Here is a 16,787-nt window from a genome sequence, read left to right as displayed (position 1 = left end):
AAATTATTTAGCCTGTAAGGTTTTAGGGATAAGATTACTTACGATGAGATGTTTGTCTTTGCATGTTCTTGTATAAGTTCTCCTTTGGGGTTAACTGTAAATATGCGGTTTAAAGAAACCCCCACTTGCTTGTATGAATAAACATCCTAAATAGAAAAGAAAAAAAGAAAAAAAGAAAAAAGAATTATGATTCTGCCTTTGCACAGTCATGTCTCTTCTTGCTGAAATCTACTACACAGAAAAACATACTTACACAGTATTGGTACTAAATTTACCTAGTTATTGTGCACCTGAAATTCTATGAATTTCTCAACCTGAAATATGTTGAAAACTTGAACTGAGACTAATGAAAGGCTCGTGAAACAGATCATTTGCAGGTGTGGAGTTTGTCACTGTAAATTAAACTATTGATCAAAATCATGTTTTGTTTTGCTTTTTTTCTCCAGTTACTTCCCTTGACACAAAAAATAAAATTAAATATAAAAAAGTAATGTTATTTGGGAGTAAAAGTATTTGCGCTTTCATTTTTCAGATAATATTTCATTTCCTGAGTGTATTGTACTGAATATCTTGCAACAACGTACTGGGGTTAAAACATAACTGCTAGAAAATAGTGATTAGTTTGTAAGGACAAGATTATGAAAAGCTGTAACAATTCTGCTTACATTAAAACCCCTGGAAAAATCTCTTAGCTGCTGAGTTTGGATTTGTGCAATGTCCATATATTGACTATGTATTGATGAAAGGGAAAGAGAGAGGAAAGTAAGGTATAAACACTTTAACTGCAGCAGTGAGCCCCAGGTGGTAATGCAGCTACAACTCTAGGAATTATTTTATGGCATTCACCTAGAAGTAATGGTTGAGAATACCTTTTAAGAAATTCAAACTGTTAACACAAGCAACGAACAAGTTTTGTTCCGGTCTGAAAAAAAGTGTTTGACAAAAAACATTTGACAAAAGCAAAGATAAAAATAACCCCCAAAAGATGAGCCCAAGCTTCCATTTTACTAATGTAAATCATTGGGTATAGTTTTAAAAATTCAAGTGGTAAAATACTGAAAGGTTAATGAACATATGAAAATTATTTCAATTTTTTATGTTGTACAGGTGCATAAGTATTGAAATTTCACTTAATTTTGAGGGGAGAAAACAAAAAGCAAAAGCAAAACAAAAAAAAGCAGCACATAAAATTGAGAAAGCTATCATCCTGATGTTCACAAGGCCAGTAGCATATTTTACATCTGAAGACTGCACTCCAATAGCAATCAAAGGAGTATGAAAATAATGGTTTTATTTCCCTGACATTCAACAACAACAAAAATGAAACTAGAGGTAGGCTTTATCCATAATACAAAATCACAGAAGTAGCTACAAAGATATTTTAAAATCGTATGTCTAAAGGTATCTTGATAGTCAAAATTAATCTGTGTATGATATAACAACCAGATAAAGCAATTGGACAGTGAGGTCCTCCTGTCCTCACTAATAATGGTTTTAAATTATGTAACTTGCTAAAAGATGAAGCTGAAAGAGTTGTCACTGCTCATAAATATCAACAACTCTAAGAAAAATGTGAGATAATTGTAGAAACAAATTCCAACAGAAAGACATGCTGATTTCTCCCAAATGTAGCTACAACATCCACAGTTTCAGAGCCAAAATATCTTGCCAGGCACTTCTGTCCAACATTTAGGCATCTAAAAATGCTCAGTCTCCAAATGTTCACTTTCACACTGGCAATAGCTAGTGTCCATATTTATACTTGTGATTTCCTCAGGCTATCAATGTTTTTGCCAGTGGACATGTCTAAGGTCTTACAGTTCCAAGCAGCTACAGCTGGGATCTATTCCATGCTCCTCAGGTCTCAGCATGTCTGAGACTGTTGCCTTTTGTGGATGCATACAAGTATATGTCCTTTGGGACTAAAAGAGAGTAAGAGAAGCCTATAGCCCAATTCTGTAGTCTTCAAATGGGTGAGAGAGACCTCACTTTTCCTCTCAGTATCAAGGACTTCAAAGTTAAATGTTCAATTTTAGTGGGACATCCAAATCCTTCTGGATGTACTTAGGGTTTGAAGTCCCACTGATATTCATCTGAAGGATTTTGTGTCTGTCCAGAAGTAACTCATCGGCGCTGTATCAGTATGGGATAAAACAGGATCACTAAAATGGGATCAGTGTTTTCACACAAGTTTAAAGATCTTTTATGTAGTTAGGATTTCAATCAGTATTTCTTATTATGCTAACTTATGCAGATGTAATGTAGTTACTTTGTTTCTCTTCTACCTCTGCATCCTACATGGTGAGATCTTTCTGGAAGAACCTTTATATTATCCTTTGTATGAGGCCTAATCAAATATTCTTAAGTCCTATTTAAAGCTTCTAGGTTCTAATGTAATAGAATCATGAAATAACAGCAACCTTTCTGTTCTCTGTAAAAGACATAAATTTCAGCGATTACTTACAGCAGGTCTGTTTCCAAAAGCAGCATAAAAGGGTTCTGTGTTAGGATAAAACAAATTTTTTATGTCTGTAAGACACTGAACTTTGAATTTTTCTGGCTTCTTTTCTATCACTTCCCTGAAATGATATAAAAATAAAATAAAATAAAAAGGTGAGAGGACACCGGAACCTGAATAAGTACACAAGAAATATAGCATAAACCTATTTACTTTCTTTATTCAACACTTTTACCTAGCTGGATATTCCTATCAGGCCCCCACCTTTCTCCAGTAAATCTTCATTTGGAAATCAGAAGGCCCATGAAGACGAAATAACATTCCCAAGCTTACATAATGGGCACAATAAATAAATCCTCTGAAACAAGGGGACTTCTATTGAAGCCTAAGTGATAAAGATGGTTACTAAGCAAAGATGGTTGATTACAGGGAGCAGTGGCTAAATAAAATCTTAAGACATAAATTGTTATTAAGTAAACCACTTCCTGAGAACTGCAAAATGATTCATAGATTATATTAGCTCTCACTGTGTATGGTGTTTTTTTTTTTCCACCTTTTTTTTTTTCTCCTTTTAAATTAAAGGATTACAATTAACATATGTGCTGAAAGGACCTCAGCCTGTTAAGATCCTTCTACAGTCAGGGTCATCCATCACTGCTAATTAGCAGAAGTTAAGGAATAAAGAAATCTTCCATTTCTCTTCAGTAGCTCCCTACTGAATACAGAATTCATTAATGAATAGTGGAGTTGTCTCATCTCTGGGCAAGAGCCCTTTCACAACAGCTTCTCTTGGCAAGGATGCTGAACAGGTGGCAAAGTCTGGAGTTCCCATAACAGAGGAAGACACCAGCATGACACAAAAGCGCTGAAGAAGCTCAGAATCCCACATCCTAGCACCAACACATATGCCAAGGAAGATGCAAGTAGCACAGAGGCTTCAAAGCAGTATAATACGGCCCTTCAGAATAGCAACTCCACATATAAATTAAAGTTTGAGGATGTGCAAAAGAGGAAGACAACCATTTTCCGAGTTCCATATACACCTGATCTCAGAGCCCTTAAAGCCACAACTAATAAATCCATGGATAACAATGAAGTCACTTCTTGCCTACAGAAAACAGAAGTTAAGACACTGGATACTGAAAAACGGGCGTTCTTTAGTCTAAAAAACACATCAAAAAGAGTATCACTTCTAATATATTGCTAGATGTGGAAAACGTAAGATGACAGTAGCTACCCTTTCACTCCATCTATTATTTAATCAGTCTGAGAAGAACACTGTAAGCCTCTACGTTCTCTTATATTTAGAACATGACTGGTAAGACAGCCTGCATGTCACTCAATCAGAAGAGCATCTGAACAACCTACCATTAAAAATTCTAATGAAATTCTGTCACAGCAGCTTTTAACATCTTAAAATATTTTCAGTAATCACTTGACATGCCTCACTGAATTAGGAAGAAGGTACAATATTCATGATCTGTGCTATTAGAATTCACTTGTTACAAATCAACACCTAGAAAGGACAGCATTATCCCCACAGAGTATCACAATGCAGTCGGACTATAAAATATTCGTTTCATTTTCACGTTCAAGAAAAATCGTTATGAATGATTTAAAGTGCTGCCATAGAATAGGAAAAAAAAAAAAAAAAAGCTGAGAGTTCAGCCTCCAAGTTTCTTTCAGCATAAAGGTGATATTGCAGTACCTGTGCAAAGCTGAGAATAAGCTGCTCGGACTCAGCAGCACTGGCCCTTGAGGCAGCACAGTTCCCCGTTCATTGACCCAGTGCAAGTATCCTCTGGTCATGCCCGCCATCCCAATAGCACGTGCTGAGCAATACAAAAATTTATATCCATTTCTGTGAACAGAAATGAAAGGAGAAATTACTGTAAAAAAAAATAAAGCAGGTGTTTTGACATTAATAATTCTGTGAGTTTGTTTTTGCACAAATCAATCATAATGGTTAAAACAGACATGTTTAACCTACACTTATTTAAAATGAATAAAAATGTTTATTTCAGAATGCTGGATAACTAAATTCTGTCTGGCTCTACTACAGTTTATGATTTACACCTAGAGAGGGTTCATTTATCCCTGGTCTTTTCATGACTTCATACAGTTTGTTATCCACCCCTGCACACTAAAACCATAGACCTTAGAATTAACTGAAATGATATCTGCCAAGAGGAAAACACTTGGCATAAAGCCCACAACAGCATATTAACCTTTGCTAAATTAACAGTGCTACACTCCTGCCTTTTGGGCCCCTTTGGAGAGGGTTTTGGGGAGAGGAGTGAAGATGATAGGGGAAGAAAAGATTGGTCTGCACGCATGTGTGCAGCAGCAACATGCAGTTTCAACTCTGAGCAAATTAAAACTGCAAACCGTAGTGTGAGAAGCAATCTTAACACTTTCTTGTCTTGATACTGAAATAAAAGTTTCAGACGAAGTCACTGGCTATCCTTGGTTCTGTCATGATGGAACAGAGTCCAATGACATTAGTGCAACTTAACAGGCATAGTTCAACCTGATAGCGTTTTCTTTTGCAAGTCCTACAAAGAAACTATTTGTGAAATAAATACTGTATTCAGTGCATGCATGGTCATTAAATCTAACTATTGAACATTTCTGTAGTGTTCAGCTGTAAAATCTAGCTGCTACATAATTAACTCGGTAATTTGAAAAGCAACATGACTCGAATCCATTTTTCCCTAACGCTTTTGATCACCAAAGCCCTAACAATAGACAGTGCTGGCAGGCATAGAAATAACAAGCGCAATTAAAATAAAAAATAAAAAAATTAACGTTTTCACCAAAGGTAATGCTGAAGTTATACACAGAAACCAAATACTGTTCAGCACATGAATTCACAGGCTGCCCTGTCTTTTCTGTAATTTTGTATGCCTATACAGAATAAAAGCATTGGCCAATGTCTCTGGCATAATTTAGATTCCATCATCCATAATTTATAATTCATTACCCATGTAAAATAAGAAGCAATAAACAAGCCTTACTATAACCCCAGTGCACAGAACAAATCATATTAACTATGAGGACAGTGGTCATGTGTACCAGAGGCTCTCCAAACAATTGTGGTAGGTTGAATATATAAGAACAACTGAATTTTATGCAAGATTTTTTTTCCTGCAAAAAGTAGAAATGTCAACTTTAACAGACAACAATCACTAGACCTTTTTATTGAAGCTAAAAATCTGAATTCGTGAACATATATATGAACAGATATCAAAATATAACAGATATTTCATCTGATCCCATTTAGATATCAATTAATTTTACTCTTAACTTCCTTTTCTCTCAATTGCTATTGACAAAACTGGTCATACTAGGATTTTCACCATGTTAATGACGTTAACTGAGATAAAGTTCCACTGATCTGCTATTACCCAACATTTCTTCAACAGTCAATAAAGAATAACAGGTATTTCAAAACATCGTTACATCTCAGGTATCTGAGCGTACAAACAACAAGAGACTATGATGAGTTCAGGTCCTTCCATCAGTAGCAGTAACAGTAGCAGAGAAGACATTTATTCCTGTGGACCAACACGCACAAGTGTATTTTAGCTACTGAGCTGTGCTATTGCAGCTCAAACATGTTGCCAGGTTAAGAGCCAGTTCCTCAGGCTCTTCACAGCAGGTCTCGTTGACTTTCAATGCCTTTAAATTACACTTTAAGCAATGTCTACTTATGACCTACAATCAAAAATAACTAATGACACAAAAATATTTTAAGACTGTTCCTTCCTGTTAAATTTGCAACTTAATAATGGATTAAGAGCAAATATATACATAGGAAATGAAAATTAAAAATTATATAACCAGGCACAAAGACTACCATCACCATCTTTAAAGCTCATCATTATTTAAACTATATAACTATATATATATATATATGCATATATATATATATATATATATATATATATATATATATATATATATGAAAGCAATGAGTATCTGAAAAGGGACTACATCAACTCAAGATGAGATGTTGTGCCGTGCTTTAAGGCTGATATTTCCCTTGACTGACTAAAAGTCTAATGTTTAGACAGCTCAAGTCTACATTGTTTCTTTAATTCCCCTTCTGCTCACTGGAAGGAGAAGAAACTCCACTAAACTGACTCATCCTGTATGTTTTAGGTTTCTTCTCTGCATGACAGATGAAGACACACCTATGTCTCTCTACTTACCACTTCAAAAAACATACACAATTAGTTTAGGTCAGACACATAACTACTCTACCAGGCAGGTCACGTTTGGCAATAGGATCTCCACCTACAGTGACCACCCTCTGTCACACAGTCCTTATGCGTTTTGCAATCTTGTCAACACAGAGAGATGGGAAGGTATATGACCATCTTATAAGCTAATGGTGTTTCAACTCCCAATTTGCAAGAAGTTCCACTTACTGCAGCTATACAACTCATTCAAATGACTCAAGTTTTTGGAACTGCAATGTTATCTGTTTGGAACGGTTAAGAGAGCAATCACTACTCATTGGCAGGGGGCTTTTGCTCTTGATACCCAGAGAAAAGCCTGCTTTGTGATATTGCATAGCAGATGTTTATACTGTGTAAGCATCGTAGTATCTCATTGCTTCAGATGAGATTTCTCTTAAACTCCAAGGTTAACAGTCTAGAGAGATTTTAATTTTTAGATGCAAATGAATCAAATGCATAAACACATGCAAGCCACAGATGTATGAACAGATTTACTGAATACTCACTGGCTCACTTTATGGTACAACTTTGCAATCCCTTGGTGTGTCCAGTCTTTGCCAAGAGTAGGCAAAATATGACCTAAAGTATCTGACCTGAATAAAGAAAACAAATAATGTAATTGAAATGGAAAAAAAATAGAACAAAACAAAAAACAACACCACCACCAACAAAAGCTTACTGTTTTTAAATAATAACAGATAAGGCTAATAAAAGTCCCCCTAACTAATTTGGCTTTCTGCAAGGTACTGACTGCAATCAGAAGAGGATGATTTTATTCCCTTTTCTTTCAAGACAGACTGATATGTCTATGTTGTTTTAATCAGTCGTGTGCTCCAGGATGCGTGGATAAGCTAGTGAGCTTGCATGGAAGTTACAGAACATAGGCTATCAATCAGACCCACCAAGTAGCCAAGAAGATATTAAGCATACTTTTTGAGGTTTACATTGCATGTTTTCTAAATACACCAAATCGACCTATAAGGTAGTGTTGGGAAATTGCAATCTTAAGAGAGAAAGACTGGGCAGTGGCTTAGGATGGATTTGCAATAGTATTGTATGGTGAAGAGATTCAATTACTGTCCAGTTAGCTCAATAACAGAGACAAAAGTAGATCCCATTCAGTTCATTGACACTTAAGAAAACAGAAAGGAAGGGATACTAATGTGTGTTGGCACCAAAAAAGCATTTTGTCCTACAACTGATTAATCGCAAGGAAAAAAAAAAAAAGATATTTCAGTTCAAATCAAGTATTTTAATTCATCCCAGATTAAAAAAAATAATAACAATAATCCAAGACTAATTATACATAGGTAAGTTTGCTTTGAAAGAAATCTACAGTCTTGTCTACTAGATAAAAATGCCCCTCACTGCAATGCCCCAGTAATGCCTTTTAAAACAGAATGCAGGTGTTTCTTCTTTTTAAGTGAATCTATTGTACTTCACAAATGTGAAGTACAATAGCACAGCAAAAAGTGAAAGGTCCTGCAATACTACAGTAAATACTATCATAAAACAATAGTAAGTAACAAATAATGAGCACATGTAGCATACATCTTTATGAAATCGTGAATCTAGCCAATGATTCTTGCAGTATTTTAAAGCAAGGTTAAAAACACACACACAGACTCCACAAAACACTAGAATGTAACAATTTGTTGCCTTGAAATTTCCCGTTAATTACTCTTTTTGCTTTAGTCCAAAGGACAGAAGCAGATAAAAGTCTCTCCCTGAACTCACCGTGTAATTGTTCCATCAATGTCAGAAATAATAACTTTATCATCCCAATTCCATAGGTAAATGGTGCCTTCACAGCGGCAAGTGCCTTGATATTGTGTTGTAACACTAAAGGTCACATCATTGGGGCCATTCTTGAGCTTTAAGCTTTTCTGCAAGACATTATCAGCAAGATAATCAACAAACCGAGCACGTGAAATGGACACAGTGCAAACAGAGCCACAGATGATCATTGCCTTGGTCACACTGAACCTTATTGCTTTCAGCAAAGCTATTTTCTAGGTAATGTTAGCAGAGGTTTGCTTTGTGTGATGTACATGAGGCACTGATTTAGAGAGTTGAATGAAACAAAAAATAAATTCTGTTTCACAGTAAGGGATATGAAAAAAATATCCTGAAAGGTTCTCATACAAATCTACAGGGATTTTTTTTCCATATTGTGGTAAAGAAATATATGGAGGGAGAAGTGTGAGTAACAAGAAGTGCCATGAACAGTGAAAATGACAGAGTGCTTACATGAGGATTTGTGTTCCAAGGCACTACATCTCTAGCCTATAATAACCCACCTTTCTTACCATACGAGCTATTCAGTCTCCACCAAATTTCCTTAACTTTCCCACCCTGCTGCCCTTCCTGTCCACTTAGGGACTCACTGGGTGTAAGACAACTGATTTGATTCTTTTTGTGGGCTCATTCACTGTCACAAAATCTGCAGGAGTTTCATACTTTAAGTGTCCTTAATTATATTTCATTGCAATTGTTCAATGAGTTAAAAAGTGAAAGGGAGGTGTGAATACAGAAGAACTGATAGGCAACCGATGAGTCTCACCCACTCAACTTAAGAGTAGTACTGGGTTCTGCTAATTTCTGCAAGACAAGTATCAGTGTGTTTGTATAATGCTTGCTTTCTGTCTGATACAGGAAAGTACAAACACATTCCATCTGTCTCGTGGGAAAAAATCTACATTTCTTGCAAACTATTCAGGCAGTGAGCAATAGGCTGCATAATGCTGTACTACTCGTATAGGTTTCCTTCTGAAAATTAATTGGCTGTAGATAAGAAAGACGACAAAAAGCATTTCTCTAAAGTAGCCCATTTTTCCAAATCAAATTGGAATGTGCAGAACACAGAACAGTAACAGTTTTGTCACCATTAGTCAAAATGCCTCTGCCACAAAGGAAGAGAATTGGCTCAGGAGAAATTAATAGCCTGGCCTCATAGTAGGTTCACAAGCAGCTCTTTCAGAAGTTACTAACCAAGAACTGTATTTATGTAAAACTGTGCCTGTCTGTCTATGAATGAGTGGAAGGGAAAGGAAAGGAGGGGCAGGGGAGGGAAGAGACCTGTGGGTTCTCACACACACGGACTGAAAGGAACAACATTCATGTGTAACACTGAAAAGAGAAAGGAAAAAATTGTTTTGAAATTATAGTAAGAAATGGGATTCAATGCAAGAAGTAAAAACTAATTAAACCTTACAAGCCTGAATAACAGTTTTGTTCTTGTTGTATTAGAAATGACATTTCAGGACAAGGATGTAAAACTAACTCACAAGCTGGTCAGAAGTGAGTCGAAGGGTTTTTTTGTAACTGATTCCAGACAATAATGAGAGATGACTCGAGTTGGTTTGTAATGACCCAAGGTTTTGTTTGGCAGCTCTAGGGTCTTCATCGCTTGAAGAAGATTCATCTTTTACTCTGGAACATTGCACACACAGAAAATGATACTATCATGTCAGTAAATGCATCTCAGTAACCATTAAAAATGCATTAACAGTGAGTCACCAAATAAGTTATTGATTCTCTGCTTCTAACGTCTCACAGGAGGTCATTCATATCATGGGTTTAAATATATCAATGGAGAATGGAATTTTCATTCATGCTTGTTCCCCATTATTCATAGTTGGATTCGTCTAGTCATTCACTTGTCTATACGCTAGTTTTCACCACTTAAATTTAACAGATGTAAATTAATGAGATTTTTGAGTCAGCATAACACATGGTGGTAAATATATATAAAACACTAAAACTATAAAAACCTCTCAGTTCTAGAGGAATAAAACGGGAGTTGTTATGCTAGGGTTTATTTGGTTTTCTTTTGTTTGTTTGTTTTTAAGAAATTTAGCAATTAATCAAAGAATCCAGGCGATGAAAGTTTTATTAGAAAAAACAAAACAAAACAAAAAACCTCCTCTTCCTTTTTCAATGAGCAATTTTAGATCATTGGATTGTTCTTTTCCAGGATTTGCAGGATTACCCCATTCAGGATACGATGATGAAAACATTTAAAAAAAAGCCACCCCACTGAACTCCTTTAGAGAATTCTATTCAAATACACATCAGCAGAAAAATGTTTATTTTTCTGCTACTGTTTTTTTCTGATTTTTTTCTTTTTAGGGTCAGTTTTCTTCAGAGGGAAAGTTTTCCTATATTACACAGATCTATCACCCAGAGAAGGTAAAATATCCTTTCAGATCCTTCAAATATCATCTTCAAAACAATCAGCTATTGGGCTTTTATTTCCATCACACCTGGATGCTCTTTGATGACAGGAAGTCTTGACCCAGTATCAAGGTACCATATGTCATGACTACCAATATTAAAGAAAAAATCATTATCCTTTTTAACATCAGATCTCAAAAGCTTTACTCAATATTCCACTTGCACTGTTCTGCTTGCAAGCAACAAATTCTTATCAACAGATTTGTAAGATCAGTTAAAATAAACAACAAGCACCAATTACAGCACCTAGTCTGCTTGAAATCTTAATCCCACTTTAAAGCCTATCTTCCAACAAATGTGTAATAGAAACAGACCTTAATGTCACTTATTATCCAGAAAAGGGAGATCAGCCTTTCCAATTCCTTCTGTGTATCTCACAAACTCAGAAAACAGAGCCAAGTAAGACAACAGCTAGTCTCCTACAGTGCAGGGAATCCCTTTTCCAGCCCACTCTCCTGGAGTGTAACTACTGATCTCCAGAAAGAATGTCAACAACAGCCTTCTTGTTTCAGGTGACCCCAGGGCTTAACTTAATAAGAATAAAACATATTTAAATCTGAATGCTATGGCCTTCTTCAGTTCTACGTGCAGCACACGTGAGCTGTCTTTACAGTCAGATCTGATTTACAGTCAGTCAGCAAAGAGGTACGGGAGGAGAGCTGTCCCTGGCTAGAAAGTTTTGGGGGCAAGTTAAGACTCATCTTACAAAGCCCTACTGAGGCAGAGAATCTGGTCATATGGTATAATTACTTTGGAGCACAAAGGAATAGATTTCTGAAATCTCTGGAAAAAAAAAAGTAATAGAAAAACATGCCGTTTTCCTATCAATAGCCTGTGAAAAGAAGCCTGGAAAGTGTTAGACCCTTGAACCTCCTAAGATACGAAGGAAGAAATTAAACTGTCAGGCCATAAATATTCATAAAGCAAGTCAGAACTGACAGCAACCTGGGGTCATCTATGATCTTTCCTTGAGAACTCCAGAGAGCTAGTTTTAGAGAACTGCTCCAATTATTGTTTGCTGTCAAAGGGCTGTAAGATGTATGACAGAACTACCAGCCAAACCGTATACTAGAAAAAGCACACTTGCAAGGTCTGCAACCGTGCCATGCCTTCCTATCTGCACTTAAATTCATTTTTATTTCATTGTACGAAATATTTCATTGATACAGCATTTCTTTCTTAAAATATATGAGGTAGCTTCCTTTCACAGTTCAACTGTAACTCAAGCTCATTTCAGGTACAGATAACTTCTTGGGTACCTGTTTGCCATGCTCATCTGTGAAGATTCTTCTCCTGTAAGTCTGCTCCCACTCATACCTTGCTCTGCCTTTGTTTCCTGCAAAAATACAAGTATGAGAAGTTGGGCAGAATATCTGAAAAACCCATTCTGTCTTGTATAGACTATTAAAAAACAAAAAAAAAAACTTTTATGCAAAAAGCAAGTAAGGTTTTTACACACACACATACACCCCTTTACTTGCAGGCAAAGTACAATTTTAGGGATGTCTTAAAGAATAAAGGCCTAAAGGACTAAAAAAATGCAAATATAAAACTCAGAAGCATTACATTTCGGTCTTGCATAGAAGTACAGAACTATCGGATTTCAGGTGGCTAGCACTGTTGAAGTTCTAGGATCAACCTCATAACTATCCAGTTAATTCACCACAAATAGCTAGATTTCACTTAAAAGGGCAAAATATCACACCGGAAAAATAACAGAAACTACCTTTCAAGATATTTGAATCATCAAAATCATTACTCCAATAAAACTTTCCAAATTATTTTTACCCTGAGGAGGTGCTAACCTATACCGATTTCTTCCCAAAAGTGAAAGGCCTTTAAAAAGTGAATGTTTTTGAAAGAAACAAAGAATAACGCTTCCCATTGTCAATTTATACCTGCTCTATACACAGCTCTATAGATAAGCAAATTCCACTCAGAAAGAAATTCTAAAAACTTCAAGTTAACTGTAGAAACTAAAATCTCATGCTCTGAAGCCCATATCCACAGATCAGTACAGTGGTTATTTCACGCAAAGCTAAAAAGTTCATCTATTGAGGTACAACCATAAAACTGTATTAGAAGTCATTTTCTCTCCTCAAGTACTAAAGCTTCAATAGTATAAATGAATATGAAGCAGTTTTATTAGCGAACTTTAAAGATTAAATATGTCTAGACAGAAGATCAATATTTCATACAAAGTTTTGCTTTTTTCACCATAACGTTCTTTAATGTTCATTCACAGCTTTAAGGCCATTACCACAAAATTCTAATGCTCAGGAAAGAAATTCAAAAAGGATTTAAAACTAATATATATTCAGTTTTCCATCTTAGATTTTGCTGAATTTTACAGTGTACTCTAGTCAGAAATCTCTTTTCTTCAACTGTCAATGAAAACTGCGTGAAGGTAAATAAAATATATAAAAACGTAAAATTGGTGGTACAGCTCTTCAACTCTAAGTTTCCAGTCAAATTTAATCCATTAGATAACATTGTCTCACATCTGTATAAGGAAAAGTAATGCAGAACCAAAACACTGCAAGTAAACATTCCAGGTAGGATCTGATCCAAGGCTTTCTGAAGTCAGACTTCAGATCCTGTTCAAATGTCTTTTAGTGTGTTCAAATTGATTCAAATTGAGTGCTGAGTTAGGACTAGAAGCAAGGTTCTGAGGGATGAATATGATGGTATCCACCCTTCCCACTGCACCCAGAAGGAAACTGCTTGCTTCTCAAACTTACCTCTTTAATAGTGCTGTTTCTCCCTCGCCAGGAAAACCACCACCTTCCACCTTTTTTGGGCATCTTGTCCCTCATGATAGATTCCACAGTGGCCTGTGATAAATGGGTGGTAAAATAAAAAGAAACCGAAACAAAGGACAACCTGATATATGTAAATGAAAAAGTGCCAAATGTACAATTGTAACTGATAATAAATAGAATAAAAGTAAACATACTGTCTGTGAACCATAAATTCCACTAAAGCAAAATCTAATGGTATCCAGCACTGCTTTGAAGTAACTTAAGCATGAATACTTATGAAATTTTTAAAAGAAAAATGAAAAAGAGACAGAAATCAAAGAAGAAAAATAAAGCATAAATAGGTATTAGTTTAATGTCTGGAATGAAGAACCAATGTTTTTAAGTTAAAGTTACTTAGTTAATAATTTAAATAAATAAATAAATAAAAAGATCACTTCCGTAAAAAGCTCTCATGGAAAACAGTAACAAACCAGCATGCAAGACGGTCATTCTCATTAAAAATAACTATAAGGCTCAAATTTAATCACAAACTAAGAAAAAGGCAAAAAACTAACTAGCTTTTATGAGTTTAGCATGATGCTATGAACTTAAATGACAGTGTTAGAAATGTTTTTTGTTACTTTTTTAAATCCTGGCTACTTTCTATTGGTTATATGTAATTGGATCCCAGTAGAGAAAAGTTTCTTTCAGTAACCATAATGACTGGACCTTATGCAGCTTAACAACAAGAGTTGAATTATTTCTACCAGAGAGCAAGCAAAATACAAAAGGGGAAATATTACAATAGAAGTGGCCACAGCATTTGGTATGCCCTAGAATTGCTTAGCTACTGGTTTTCTGATTAAATGACAGTCTCTACTGTAAACCAAGTCATCAAAATAAAAATGCAATGTTGATAGTGATATAAAGAAAAAAAGACTATTCTAAGAAACGTTTGCAGTTAAAAGAGAAGATCGAGCACTGCTCATGTACAAGACAATACAATGCCTCCCTTTTCTGTTTTTCCACAGGCTCTCCTTCGATATGCTATCTAAAGTATATTAGAAAAGAAAGAAGTGAATGAAGCTGAGCAAGTAAATTGAGAACTTTTTAAACGTATTAAAAAAAAAGTGCAGATGGAGCTACAGAGAACATAACATTGAGAACAACGGCTACAGTTTAAGGAGGTTCTCAAACATCTGGACAACTTCAAGCAGATGTTCTATTGACTTTTAATGAGACCACAGAATCATAGAATACCGAGAGTTGGAAGAGACACACAATGATCAGAGTCCAACTCCTGGCTCCACACTCCAAAAATGGAGTCACTCCAAAATCAGACCCTATGTCTCAAAGCACTGTCTAAATGCCTCTTAAAATCCATCAGGCTCAGTGACATGGCCACTGCCCTGGGGAACCTGTCCCAGTGCCTGACCACCCTTTCGGTGAAGAACCTTTCCCTAACACCAGCCTGACCCTCCCCTGTCCCAGCTCCATGCCGTTCCCTCGGGTCCTGTTGCTGTCCCCAGAGAGCAGAGCTCAGCGCCTGCCCCTCCGCTCCCCTCGTGAGGGAGCTGCAGGCCGCCATGAGGCCTCCCCTCAGCCTGCCCTGCTCTGGGCTGAACAAAACCAGGGACCTCAGCTGCTCCTCATACATCTTGCTCTCTAGACCCTTAACCATCTTTGTAGCCCTCATTTGGATGCTCTGTAATAGTTTTATATCCTTTTATACTGTGCTGTCCAAAACTAGACACAGTGGCGAGGCTACATGCACATGCTTACAGTTAGGCATGTGTTTAAAGCGTGTTTTGCTGAACATGGGTGATTCTTGCAATAGCTCCAGTTTTCAATCACTTCACAAAGCCTGTTTTGATTAAAGTCTCTTAATATTCTAACTCCTTAGTTCCATTATTAACATAAACCAAAAACTTTAATAAACAACTGGTTAAGAAAAACAGTAGGATTAAAGGAATTGCTATTTCCCTCAACAGGAAAAATATTTCATACTACTTGTTTCTATTTTTCCTTCCTAGGCAAAAGCCAAGAGATCTGGATCCCAGTGAAGAACAATATGCACCTAACAAGGTCTGAATCACTCTGTGGAAGTGATCAGCAAATACAAGTGTAGTCCTTCCTGTAGGCACTCAAGTTTGGTGGGATGAACCCCACCTTTGATGATTACTAGAATATGTGCAGTAAAACACAAAACAAATCAGTCTCTGCAACATCCTGAAGTTAAAACCAGGTTTGCCAGATGTTTGGGATTTCTAGGATCATTTTACTTTATATTGGGATACTACAGTGCAGCTACACCTATTTGCATATATAGGTAATGTAGCACTAAATCAGAAAGAACATGGTGCTGTTCTTTCTGATTCTGATTTCTCCAAAACCCATAATACTCTGAATTTATGGCAATAGAGATAAAATTTGAATTCACATAGGTAAAACACAAAACACGTGCTGGGTTGCAAGCGGCAGAGGGAAAGCGTAGGATCCAAAAATATGTTAAATTCATGGCTAAATATCACACGTTAGTGCCAATATTGATACTTGCTCCTTTATAAACTTTCACAGTAGCATGTACTTCTGTCCTGAGGCAACAAAATGTAATTGGACTGTTCAATGTGTAAGCCAGCATACAGCTGTTACAGGGTCATAGCTATTAGTCACTGCCACTGTTGTAATGATCTTAGACTAGGAAATAAAAACTATTCACAGACCAAATTTAATGGTTTTGAGTGAATAGATATAACAGTGAACAGTAATGTGTGAATAGATATAACAGATATGCAGATGCGTTTGTAAAACCACCCATTTTCTCAACCTTAGTGAATGATGCAACTTAATAAACAGTAGAATGTCATAGCTCCCACTCTGACCAACCTTCATATTCAATCTCACCTTTGGCAAAGGTTTCTGGAATGCTTGCATTGCCAGCAGAAGGGGACCAGCTGTTGTCCAGTTGTAATACCTAGGCATTCAAGAGAGACAATTGCTGCATTTTGTAATCTCAAGGTTCCAGTGCACAATCTAGTATTTATCATCTGGTACGTTAAACCCATGAAGCTCCTTTAGCTCAGGTCCAACTCTGGCCTGGACCAGCAA

At 36.3% G+C, this 16,787-nt stretch overlaps 1 protein-coding gene across 8 annotated transcripts in view; it reads right to left on the bottom strand.

Moving 5' to 3' along the window:
* Positions 1 to 16,787, bottom strand: part of LPIN1 (lipin 1) — a 76,122-nt gene that overhangs the window by 4,435 nt on the left and 54,900 nt on the right. For 7 of the 8 annotated variants that reach the window (XM_068678610.1, XM_068678612.1, XM_068678611.1 and 4 more), the window contains 9 exons: positions 16,584 to 16,653; positions 13,680 to 13,772; positions 12,198 to 12,274; positions 9,990 to 10,134; positions 8,440 to 8,588; positions 7,209 to 7,295; positions 4,167 to 4,319; positions 2,465 to 2,579; positions 43 to 146 (listed from right to left, as the gene is read on the bottom strand). In XM_068678610.1, coding sequence (XP_068534711.1) covers positions 43 to 146; positions 2,465 to 2,579; positions 4,167 to 4,319; positions 7,209 to 7,295; positions 8,440 to 8,588; positions 9,990 to 10,134; positions 12,198 to 12,274; positions 13,680 to 13,772; positions 16,584 to 16,653 — 993 coding nt within the window. Of the gene's footprint in view, positions 1 to 42; positions 147 to 2,464; positions 2,580 to 4,166; positions 4,320 to 7,208; positions 7,296 to 8,439; positions 8,589 to 9,989; positions 10,135 to 12,197; positions 12,275 to 13,679; positions 13,773 to 13,894; positions 13,973 to 16,583; positions 16,654 to 16,787 lie in introns of all 8 variants that reach the window. The other variant, XM_068678617.1, reaches the window with a different exon arrangement.

The sequence above is a fragment of the Anas acuta genome, chromosome 3 (genome assembly GCF_963932015.1).
Source record: "Anas acuta chromosome 3, bAnaAcu1.1, whole genome shotgun sequence".
In the NCBI taxonomy this organism is placed as follows: Eukaryota; Metazoa; Chordata; class Aves; order Anseriformes; family Anatidae; genus Anas; species Anas acuta.
This window is presented reverse-complemented; position numbering and strand designations above follow the sequence as displayed.